Genomic DNA, 12,351 nt, shown 5'->3' with positions numbered 1-12,351 from the left:
GTGGCATCCCATCTCTCAGACTTTAGTTTATTTGGAAGAGCCTGAATACTTTTTTCCCCCTCCTTTGTCACCTTAGGAACATGAATTTTTCTCCTCTTGTGCTTTGCTGTGTTTTTTTTTTTTGTTTGTTTGTTTTGTTTTTTTTTGTTTTTTTTTTTTTTTTTAATTTTCCATCTGTCAAAGGAAGCACTGTCACCAAGAATAAGAACTATTTATTTATTTATTTTTGTTGTTGTTGTCTCTGGGGAATCTTCTAAAATCACATAATCATAGACTATCCCAAGTTGGAAAGGACCCATAAGGGTCATCTAATCCAATTCCTAGCTCTGCAGAGAACCACCCCCAAATCACACCATATATCTGAGAGTAACAGAGATTGGGTTAAATTAAGAAGTGATACTTTCAAGGCAGATATGTTCCCCGCTGATCTGAAATGAGCTGTCATCCACCAAAGGGAAGGAGGACTATTAATCTCTGTACGGGTTTTACTTTGAGAAGGGAAGAGAAGCCTCTTGTTTAAAACGGCATTTCCCCCAGAAGGGATCCCAGCCGGGCCTGAGGAAAGCTTGAGGAGCAGCTGCTGGGGCCCAGCGCTTCTGCAAGGGGCTGCTTTGTACGGGAAACGCAAGGACGTGCGGTCAGGATGCCTGTCCTGCAGCACCCAGTCGGTACAACCGTTTCTTGCTCAGCTGCCACGCCATAGGAATCTGGTTGTCGTTTGTTGGAAGCACACAGTTTTTCTTGCCTTTTCTTTCCTGCAAGTTCACCAGCAGAGCCTGCAGAAAGAGGAGAGAAATAAAAGAAGGGGGCAAAAGGAGCGGTGCGAGGTGTGGTTGGTTTCCCCAGCACCTCAAATCGCTCATCTCGGCTCCGCGCAGTGGACGTGCGTGGGCCTGCTGTGCCCGGCGGGGCAGGGAGGAACGACAAAAGAAAAATAACATAAAATAAAGGGCATAAAAATAAAGGAAAGAATTGGGAAATATCCTTTTCCCTTCCTTCTCCAGGCACAAAGGGCCGGGGGGGGGCCGCGGGCAGGGAGGGGTTTCCCCGGAGGCGGGGCCACGCCGAGGTGGCCGCCGAGCGGCAGCCGGAGCGGAGCGGGCAGCGGCGGGCGGGAGCCGCCATGGAGCCGGGGGGCAGGCGCGGCCGTGCCGCCGAGGAGGCCCCGCGGCCCGAGGAGGAGGAGGTGGATCCCCGCATTCAGGTGAGGGAGCCCCGGCCGCGCCCTTCCCGCGCGCGGGGAGGACGCGGCGCTATTCGCGAGCGGCTCGGGACGGCTCTTTGTCGGCGTGCGGCCCCCTGCCCGGCTGCCGTCGGCTGTGACCTTGGCTGCGGAGCGGGGCCGGCACCCCGAAACGCGGGGACGGGAACGGGGTGCGGGAGGAGATGGCGTGCCGTTTTAGTTTTTGTTTAGGAGAAGCTGTAATGGCAGCTGGCGTTTTCCCTGTGTCAGTGCCGTTCGGGAGGCTTTTTATTCTGTCGCGTTTTCACAGATGAATTTTTTCTCTCCCGAAGCAAACCGCGACCTGCTGCGTGCCGCGGGCACGGCGGGTATTTTTGGGTCCGGCTCCGCGGCTCGTCGCAGCTGGCCGTGAGGAGCCCCGCGGAGTGGGGGAGGGCTCCTCTACTTTTACCTCCAGTACGTGTTTATTCAGAGGATTTAATACCTTTGCTTTTGCTGTTAGAGATCAAAATGTTGGCTCGAAGGCAGGCTTAATAAACATCGTCATCTGTCCTTCTGACTGGTTGTGTTTGAGAGAGGCTTGCCAAAATCTAGAGCACGATGTTTTCCTTGTATCTCCTGTGATCAGACCAATGTGATGCTAATATATTTGGGGGTATCTGTGCAAAGTAGCAGATGCTGGCTACCTTGACGAACAGGACAGAAATTATTGTACTTGACGTTTATTTTTGATTGTGAGCAATAGGCCAGAAAAGGAAATACACAGCCCTATTAGAATTAAAGCAGTAGAGCTGCTCTGATTATTTTTCTTGTAGGATGCAGAATACAAGACCGGTGGCAAAGTTGTTCAAAGTGCCTCAGGTTTTCCTGTTTTCATTAAATATGTAAGCCACGGCCCTTGTGAGCTTTCTGTGGGGATGCTAACTGACTGTTCTCAGAAACATTTCCCCTAGATTTCTTTAGACACATTCAGCATTTTCTTTCTTTTTCAGGGGGAGCTGGAAAAGCTCAATCAATCTACAGATGTAATCAATCGGAGGGAGACGGAACTGGAGGTAGGGAATTCATCCTTGCGTTTTCCTTCTGTGCGTGTTTGGGTTTTGTAAGCAACAGAAAGAGGTTTTTGAGCAGGTTCCCTCCTGAACGGTTATCCCAAGTGGTTATTTGGCAGCAAGGAACTGATAATAATCTTGAAAGGTGTGAGTGATGCTGACAGTGTGAAAGCCCTAAGTGGAACAGCCAGCCTCCTCCACTGCCAAAACCCTATTTTTAGGATTTGAAACTAAACTAAGACAAGTCCTGTTTTCATGAGTTGCTCCCTTGGGTTTTGGTTCTTGTGATTTTCGGCAATGAAAGTTTGTTTAGTTAAAAGATCTTTGGTATAAAAATGCCTGCCATGATTTATTTAATTTGTAATTTTTTTATTTTTTATTTTTATTTATTTATTTTTTTTTGCCATTATTTCCCTAACTCAGAAAGTAATGATGGAAAGTTGAAGAAATGAAAGGAAAGACTTTCTACTCAGGGAAAAAAAAGGGTTTTCTAGGCTGTTTAAAAAAACCAGCAGCATGTTTTGGAGTGGTTGATTTGAGTTTCAGCTTTTCAGCCATTCTTCTGGAAGGCTCAGCACCGTGGATCTCATACTGGCTCAGAATTAATTGGCCCACTTGAGCATTTAAGTTTCCTTTTGTTATCTGCAAAACAAAAGATAAAACCTGTGGAAGTCTGAGGTGAAAATATTGTTAGAGGAAAGCTGGCACAATGTTCTACTTTAGATCCTAAATAATTTTGATAGCATTGCAGTATTTTGAATACTATATTCAGCTGTTCTATTCAGGTGGACAGGATGCAGCAATCCCTGAGCTTGTTGTGAGGCAGTTTTTCTTCTCTTTATTTTTTTGTTTCTGGCACGTAGATCGTGAATTTATTGGCAAATAAACGTGGTGGAACTGAGCACTATTTGTTATGCAAAATTAAACTATATTTCAGCTGTGAAAAGCACTCTTGTGTCACTAGCTTCATTTGAATTTTAGGATAGAGCTTAAAAAAGCAGTATGCTAGTTGATCTGTTTAGGTGCAACAGTACCAATTAAATGCATTCCGACTCCCCTCAGGAGCAGTACTATATATGTATATATGCACGTACTATATATATATATAGCTGTTGGTAGATGCAATTTAAATGGACTTAAGACGTTTCTAGAGGAATGTTATTTCTGGTTTTATTTTTTTGCAACATATAAGTCCTTGCTCTTATACTGCAGACTGAAAAGGCTCCTTGCCAGAGCTCTTTTATAGGAGAAATCCACAGTTGGGAAGGAGGAGCCGAGACTTTGAAACAGTGATGCCAGTTCCCAAATCTGTGAATGCTGCTGAAGAACATGGGCTTTTGGGAGAGCCATGCTGAATTTGCCTTTGAAGTTTTGACTGCTCCTAGCTGCTTGCCCCTCGTGTTGCCCATTTCTTGTTTGTGTTGTTGCTGCTATTGCAAAATGGTTCATTAGATTATGTGCTTTATTTTCCTTCCAAACAATGGGGTTATATTTATCCTGTGCTTCCGTTACTGAAAATACAAAGCGACTAATGTAGTCGTTGACTTTATAATAGTTGATGTTAATGGGAGCACAGCATCATTAGGCTATTTACATTAGAGAAAGCTGATACAGAACATCTCATGGTATTGCCTTGTGGTCCCTTCATTCCCACTGTTGAATATTTCTTGGATGATCTGAAAAAGCAAATGGAGGGTTTGAAGGGAAGGTACATTTCTTTGAAGGAAGTTCAGGAAAAAGCCCCTCATGTTTTCGTGACTTGAAGTACTCTCTAATAAGCAGGAAAAGTAACCTTGTGGCATCTAAATTCTGAGTCTGCTTTGGACTTCCTGCAGCTTTGCACAGCCTCTCCAGCTGGATTGCTGTGCGTGCCGGCTCTTTCCAGATCCCAGTAACAGGAAAAATGCTGTAGGCATGATGTGTTTGTAAATCCCATGCTTTCGTTCTCACTGTGCCTCAGGTCTACATCTGCAAAATGGTCATATTTACCCAATAGAAATATTCTGGGGCTAACATCAGTCAATGCTTCTAAGATTGTGACATTGCACTCTCCCTGTGCAGCCAAAGGCATGTCAGTGTTTTAATGATGTCAAAGATACTGAAGTTGGCTGCTCACATAGGTGACAGAATGAAGGATCCCGTTTAAAGTTGATCAGCTTACCTTCTTAAAACAAATAAAAATTAAGAAAAACCCAGCAACCTGCACCCAAACCACCTTGTCAGAGCTGTGATTTTACATGCATGGCATGACTTGAGGAGAAATGTTGAAGTTGGCTAAATCTATTCTTTTTGGTATGAGCACTCATTTTTCGCTCTTTTGGCCTATCCCACAAAAAGCTGAAGGAATATCCTGACCTTAAGGTGCTCACAGGCTGTCCAGGACCTGCAGAGCTGATAAAGGACACTGGCTGGTAGTTGTGTTCCCTTAATGTATTGCCTCTTAATGAATCTTTGGCTTCATTTGAAACCCGTCAATCCACTCTTACTAAGTGCAGCACTGAGCGTTACTGACACAACAAAGGGATGATAAAGGCCCTCCAGAGAATTGAACACTTGGCTTTCCCCGTGTCTCTGCTTGTGTCTGAAGAGGAGTTGGAAACATCTTGCAGTGGAGATAGAAGCAAGTTTTGGCCAAATGCAAGTTAGAGCAGCACCTTGCTATTCCAGTATTCTTCCTGTTTACTGGAAATACATCTGCATGGGAACTCCCATCAGGAGCTGGAAATGCACTTAGCAAATGTGCACGACGTGCCAATCCATCTAACCCCTACATACTGTTGACCAGCTCCTAGAAGTGCAATTCAGCTGCAGCAGATCCATCGAGGGAACCTCTGGCAGCGTTGCAGGGGGAAAAATGCAGCACATACCATTAAAATTACCAGTGGAATCTCAGCAATCCCAATGTGGTTTTTCTTAGAGCTTTTGTGTTGCTGGAACTTCAAGCCTGCTAGTGTTTGTTAAGGGACAATGGTTGCACACAAAATGTAGAGCTAAGCAGTGCTGCTTTCAGCCATGCTTGTTTAAGTGTGACTTGTCTAGGATCCTTCTTACCTGCTCGTCTAGATTCTCTAGTCCCAGTCTGCAAGGCTTCGTGCTCCTTTTAGTCCTGCAGTTGTCCTAAAGGTTAATCTGGGTTGGTGTTGAACAGAATCACAGAAAAGGACTGTATCTGCCGTGATGCTCTCGCTTGTGAGCTCTGTCAGCATGGGAACCCCTTGCAGAAGGGGAAGGGCTGTCCTTTCCACTTCCCCCTTAATGTACTTGGTTTATGGGGCTGAAGCTTCATATTTTGACCATGTCCCATGAAATAATTTTATTGACTTTTTTTTTTTTTTTTTTAAAGGTCCACCTCCAGGTTTTAGAAGAGTGGCCTGTCAGCATCAGGAATCTCATTCTGTGCATACTTGAATAGGCTGGGGACATTTATCTGTAGGGCCATCAGTCACCCCATGCAGTGTTTTCCAGCATCCTGGCAAACAGTGTTCAGCAGAAGGAGGAGCAGCTCAGCAGCCCTTCTTCCTGCTGTCTTTGGGAGCAGGATATACATGTGTGATGGATTTGTCCAGCATCAAGAGCTCTTTCCCTGTCTGTATTATCTGTTTGTTTCCATAGGAAATGGTTTCTACATGGGGATTGGTGTTAGAGTAGTTATTTTGCCTTCTGCTTTTGTCTGTGGATGAGTAAGGAAGGGCTTCTTCCTTTACTCCTAGTGGTAGGAGCAAATGCCTGCCTGCCTGCATTTGCTGTGTGTGTAGTGGGACAGCATACTTGCTCCCACCCCTGCACATTGCTGGTTCTGACCCCCATGTAAACTCTGTAACAGAGGAAGGCAGGGAGGAATGCTGCCACCCTCCTGGAAGCACGAAGCTTGTATCTGGAGAATCCTCATTGCCTGTGCACCTCCAGGCTGGTTTAATGGTTGTCAGAGGTTCTGCACACCAAATTGTCAGGATGGGCATAGGGCAGCCTTTGTAAATGAAATAAAGATGTGCTTGATACTAAGATGCTTCACACACAGTTGATGTGCTAGGTTTATTTTAAGAAGAAAATTGTTTGAGAAGACATGCTTCTTTTGATGGGCTGAAATAATGATTTGTCTGTCATCTGGCTTCTAATACCAGCTCATCGGTGTTGCTCATCAGAAAGGAAAAATGAGCATGCTGTATTCTCCAGCAGATGCAGGTTAAGTGCAAAACTTCATGTCTTTCCACATTTTGTAACAAAAAAGCAAAATGGGTGTAGAGGTCTGGCATGCCCCCTACAGCCTTGCTTGGAAAATCTATCATGTGAGAGAAAAGTGCTAAGGATTTTCAGGAGGAAAGGTGACAGAAGTGGAGCTTGAACAGGCCTAGAAGAAGATGCTGAAAAGTAAGTTGCTGCTCTTAACCTGATGTACCAAGTGCTGCACCCACTGGAGTGTGTGTAGCAGCCACCTGTGGAGTGAGAGTCTAGTTAGGAAGGCTGTAACTTTAATGGAAGGTTTGAGGACTGCTTTTTTTGCATATTGCAACAGGTGTAGAGGGTAAAGTGTCTTAATCAGCTTGTGCCAGCTTTGGAAAGGTTTCTCTTTGTCTCGTGGAAACAGCTATAAAGGAGAAAGTGTTGGAAATATTAGTTTGCCAGTTGGCTTTTAATATTGCCTATCTGCTGAAGTTGGTGCTGTGTTTTTTGTAAAAGTGACCACAGAAGATTTTGAGAAAAAAGAGGAGGAAAATGGACTTTTGAAGTACTGCTTGGTGTTTGAGATGCCTTTTGTCAGCTGTATTGCTTTGGTTACACTTTATGTGGTTTGTATATGTATCCCATACAACGGTGAGAAAAACAAACCCATGATTGTTTGTTATTTCTTTTTTTTCCAAAAATGCCCAGAAATGGTGTGACCGATTCACAAGATTTGTACCTAAGCTGTGCTCTTGCTTCCTGTGCCAGCTAGCCTTTGTGCTGGGAAGCCATCCTTGTCGAGGAACTGAAGTACAGAAGCTAGAAGCTGAGGATTGTGCTAGAAAAGCTGCACAACATATGCTGGGCCGTCTTGGTGCTGCTAACAGCAGGGAATTGCAGGAGTTGTCTTTTTTTTCTTTCTCCAGTATCTGTGGTGCTGGGCGACGGTCTGAGCATAGCAAGTCTGGCAGTTCAGCAGTAACACTCACAGGGTGCTCATCACCCTGTGGGACTTGATGAGCAGCATGAGGATGGGCTGGTGTCTGCCTAGCACGGCTGGAAGGTTTCACCAGCGCTTGGAACCATGGGGAGACTGCATCACCATGCTGGTGGTGAGCTCTTACATTTTTGGAGTGAGTGTTTATAGAATCGTGGAATGGCTTAGGTTGGAAGGGACCTTAAAGCCCATGCATTGCCAACCCCCTGCCGTGGGCAGGGCTGCCACCCACAGGATCAGGCTGCCCATGGCCCTGTCTAACCTGGCCATGAGTGCCTCCAGGGATGGGGCACCACAGCTTCTCTGTCTGGGGTGCTTATGGCCCTTTACATGAATTTAATTTATTAAATTTTTTTAATAATTTTTTTTTAATTAAATTTTATTTAATTTAATTTAAATTTTCTCCATTTACATGAAGAGTAAAACCAGCTGCTATGGCTTTATTTCTTATTTAAACTTCTCTGGGGTGCCTGCCAGTCATCAAGACCACAAGAGTTGAACTGATGGGGACTAGGTAGGCTGGCAGTGGTGAATGCGCTGAGATGTGAGGAGCTCATGTGGCAGTGTGGGTGTGTAACATGGCACCCATTTGCTCTTGGTAGTGTAGCTAGAGCTTCAGGACAATAAAAGCAGGGTGCCTGGTGCAGAAGTGCTTAAAGGTTTACAAGTCCTGGGTACTTCAGGTGCCACTTAGAGGATGAGTTACAGTATAGTAATTTGTATGCAGTGGTGGGAGGTTCATGGATCCAGAAGTTGCACTATCCTTGGTGTTTTTTGGTTTGGTTTTGCTCTTTCCTTTTCGTCTTGGATAAGCATATATGTAATAGTTACAGAAGTGTATTTGGGGTAGGTCCCTAAGCACAAATTTGCTAGTGATAATACAAAATTGCTGTTGTCAGATTTCTTTGTTCGAAGTGCTTATCTTACCAACATGGGAATTGAATTTTTTGATGATGTGCTGCATAGGGGCTGCTTATTTTTTTTCAACTTGATGCATTTATGTTTTTCCTTTATTCGTTTTCCACACCTGGTATCCAGATGCACAGCTTGCACAAGCTGAAAACCAAACGTTCAGGTGCAGTCATTTAGAAGTGATCCTTTTTATTGTATTGTTTCATTTATTTGAAAATGACTGTTTGTTCAATATACTGCAGTACTTGGTGCTTTTCTCACATCATGCTTGCTGTCTTATGGTTTCTTGCAAAATTCATTTGAAACAGCAAACCATGTATTGCCCAGTACTTTAATTGGAAGCACTCAACCTCTTCTACTGAGGAACTCATTGACTCTGTACTTACTGTTTGAATGATACGCTTCATCCTTTCACTTCATCACTTCATCCTTGGATTACTGACTGGATTCAAGTTTTTACAATAATAAATCTGTTTTGGCTCTGCTACTCACATGAGAATTTCCTTAAAATAGATTGGAGCACCTTAAAAAAGAAACCTTTTTTGCACCACAAAAAATACTACTGATGCTGTTTAAGGTTTTAAATAACCTTGAAAAGGATCCAAATCAGCTTTTACTGAAGTATGTTTCCTTTTTTGTGAAACTAATGTGCTGGTGCAGACTTTTCCACTTATGTGAGCGTAGTCATAGGCTCCAAAGTATATTAATTCTTTCAATGAATAAACAGTTGTGCATTCTAGAAATCCTCAGCAGTACTGATGAAAATCTCCTGAATTAGAGTACATCTTCAAGCCAGCTGCTTCCTGATTTATCAGCATGTCCCTCAAGCAAGTTGCCTAAATCCTGGTCTCTAATTAGAATTACAAGGTTTGTCAGTAGCTCACATGGCCCTTCCTCTCAGTCTCTTTAAACCCTGGGCCAGGTCTCAGTCTATGTTTGCATCTCTCTGCAACATTGCCATTGATTTACAGCCTGAGTTGGATACTGAGATTGAAATCAGGATTGCTCTGCTTAATGGTGTGGAAGTTTCAGTGGAGCAGAAAAGAAAATCTAACCTCTACGGCTAATCACATAGAGGGCAACTCTTCTCACATGGAAGAAGTTGGAATTTATGGTTCTTACATAAAACAAATAACAATCAAATGGAAAGTTAAGCCTATGTCAAGTGGTACAAACCTCTTCTGAAAAGACGGGTTTTAATGATGGATGATCTTTCGTCAGTGACCTGGAAGTTTTTTGTCTCTCTCGAAGTGTTTACAAAACGGAAAGAGGGGCTGACTTGAAAATACACCACTGCCATGTAGGAAGAGTCTGATTCTTCCTCCTACAGAAACCAAATCCTGTCTGTCCTCATCTGCACTATGAAGTGGTGCCTCTACTGATGACGCTTATTGGGGTGGGACGTGTGCTGAAGTGTAGGAGATGACAGCCCTGTTTGAGTGTCAGCTTGGTGTGGGATTAGGCCTGCCTGCTAGCCCAGCTTGGTTAGTGAAAGGAGAGGCACATGCAGTGAGTAGGATGCTAGATTTTGTGTTGAAAATCTCAAGTAAATATCCAGCTATCAAAATTGATGAAGCAAGACCAAGGAGCCTTCTGGCAAGTGTCCATTGGAAAGTTTGAGGAGTCGATGGAAATGTGAAGTCGTGGCTTGAACCAGTGATTAAGCATCTGGTGGGAAGGCAGGGCCAGCCCTGGTGTATACAGTACAGCTGAGTGACCAGGTGTGGAGCTAGGATCCACCCCTTCCCAGACCTCATTTAAGGGTTGGCTGTAGAAGTGAGGGTATCTCAAGTAGGCAGGGATATCCAGTGAGGCCTTACAAGGGTAAGCAGACTTTTTCCTGTTTCTTTGTCCACAGCTGCTGTATTGGAGCAAATCCTCACTTGCTGCAGCCTGGGGCTTTTCTACCTTGTTATCATTGCTGTGCTTTCCGTTGTGTTATAGCATTACAGAGGACAAACTTGAATTTTTGTAACGCTACCTGTGCTCCTGAACCACTGTGAACAATAAGGCAGTGGAGCAGATGAGATGTTTGCCACCTAGCTGTCTCTCAGAAGTGGTTACGTTGCTGTTTGCCTCCCCTTGAATATTCTCCTAGCTCTTCCTTTCTGAGAAATTAACTGGCATAGGCAAGCTTTGTATAAAGCTGCCTCTGGAAGACAAACATTTGCTGCCCAGGATCCCAGCATTACAATCCAGTACTGGGTTCTTCTTGTTACCTCTACTGAGCAATTCTGCTTAGCCCAAATTTCAAAACTGTTTTGAATGTGTTGGCTTGCATGCGGGTCCAAAGAGCGACCTGAAGGTAGGAAACCAGAAATTAAACTTTAAAGCTCTAATCTTTGTTCTTTTTTCTTCCCTTTTTCCCCCTTTGCAACGTTTTGAAGGATGCACGCCAGAAGTTCCGCTCTGTGCTGGTTGAAGCAACGGTAAAACTGGATGAACTGTTAAAGAAGATTGGGAAAGCTGTAGAAGATTCTAAACCTTACTGGGAAGCTCGGAGGGTGGCCAGGCAGGTAAGAACTTTCTCCCTTATAAGCTTATGCTAGAAAGCACATAGTGACAGCATCACTTCCCTGCTATTAATAACATCATAAGTGTATGCTCTCGGCTGACGCTGGTTTTTGTCTTGGGTTGCATGTCAGCCATGTGAAGCAATGGCAAAGTGTGCTGCTGCTTCATAGTCACGGCTGCACATGTTCTTCAGTCCAGCAGCAGCTACAACAGACAAGAGCTATGAATAGCAAAAGGACCGGTGCTGTTCTATTCTCATTACCAATGGCCTTTCAGAGCCTTCCTCTTGACAGTTGTAATTGTTTGAAAACACAGTGTATGCCTTGTGTGTCTGCTTTTTCATCTTAAAGCAAAATCATGAACAGATAAAAGGCTGCAAATCAAGGCTGCTGGTGAAAAGGCTCAAGTGGACAAACCTGGAGAGGCCTGCAGGGTTTGGTGCTGATGAGGTTGTGCTGAAGCAGGATCATGCTCATTGCAGGTCTAAAATTTGTTGGTATTGGTAGAAGTTGAGCTTTGCTTTTTGTATGATCATGTGGAACTTACCAGCCTCACTCCAAGTGCCAAAGCTGACTTTATTATTGATAAACTTCAGAAATTGTTGTTGGTGTTGTTTTTTTCTTTGTTGAAAAGTCCATGTGCGGCTGAGGTGGGAAAGGATGAGGAGTGAAGGTAAGGATGTGATCCACTGGCTGCAAGGAAAACAAGAAAGCTTTTGAGATGTCAGGCAGCTTTTTCACCTTACAGGAGAATCAGCAGTGAGTTGAGCATGTGGTGGCTTAGGGAGTGCTTCTGCTTAGTGTCTGTGGTGGGTTCTGTTGGTATTGAGCCATTGTCTGAGTGAGTGGAGATGTGTGGGGATTATTAAACTTAATCATTGAGAGTAGAAACAGCATAGTAAATAAGTAACCTCCACTTCTGAACACAGTGTGGTGTCTGCTACTCTGTAGCTGCTCTGAAAGCAATCCAATCACAGGGACTGTGGTGTATGGTAGAGGCAAACCAGTCCTGACCTAGAGAAAGAGAGGAAGTTAGTAATAAAATAACATGAACAGTCAGCTCCTTAATCTTGTGCTAACTAATGTGCCTAACAATAATAAATAAATAAAAAGGCCTAAATAAATAAATTTGAGGCCTTGCCTCAAATGCAATCCCATACTTCTCTTACTATAAACACCTATAGAATAAGTGCAGAATGCATAGGATTTCAGGAGTTACGCTTGGACAAGTCAATGATGAAAACATGTACTTTTGCAGTACCGAAAACTCAGATGGCTTTGAGTTTTGTAACATCATGCACTGGAGAGCAGTGAACTTTGTCCTCTGTCCTGAAGCTGACAGAAGATTGTGTCCTGAAATGGAATTTCTTTATCCTATGTCTTTGCTGCAACCAAAATCCATTCAGTTGTAATTGTTCAAAGGTACTCTGTGAGAACTCTTAAAAAAAAAAAAAAAAAAAAAAAAAAAAACCCAAACTGCTTGAAGTCCTGGGATTTGCAAAATTGCTCCTATTGTATTGGGCTGGTTGGGAA

At 43.8% G+C, this 12,351-nt stretch overlaps 1 protein-coding gene across 1 annotated transcript in view; it reads left to right on the top strand.

The window, feature by feature from the left end:
- Positions 1-1,120: 1,120 nt before the first annotated feature.
- The window catches only part of SH3BP5 (SH3 domain binding protein 5), a 41,638-nt gene continuing 30,407 nt past the window's right edge, over positions 1,121-12,351 (top strand). Inside the window, exons 1-3 of the mRNA XM_042888840.1 lie at positions 1,121-1,204; positions 2,176-2,238; positions 10,693-10,821. Coding sequence (XP_042744774.1) covers positions 1,124-1,204; positions 2,176-2,238; positions 10,693-10,821 — 273 coding nt within the window. The 5' untranslated portion in view covers positions 1,121-1,123. The remainder of the gene's footprint in view (positions 1,205-2,175; positions 2,239-10,692; positions 10,822-12,351) is intronic.

The sequence above is a fragment of the Lagopus leucura genome, unplaced genomic scaffold (genome assembly GCF_019238085.1).
Source record: "Lagopus leucura isolate 7727_CA_CO unplaced genomic scaffold, USGS_WTPT01 Super-Scaffold_100157, whole genome shotgun sequence".
Lineage (NCBI taxonomy): Eukaryota > Metazoa > Chordata > Aves > Galliformes > Phasianidae > Lagopus > Lagopus leucura.
The sequence above is the reverse complement of the archived record's forward strand: the minus strand, read 5'-3'. Positions and strand labels throughout refer to the sequence as shown.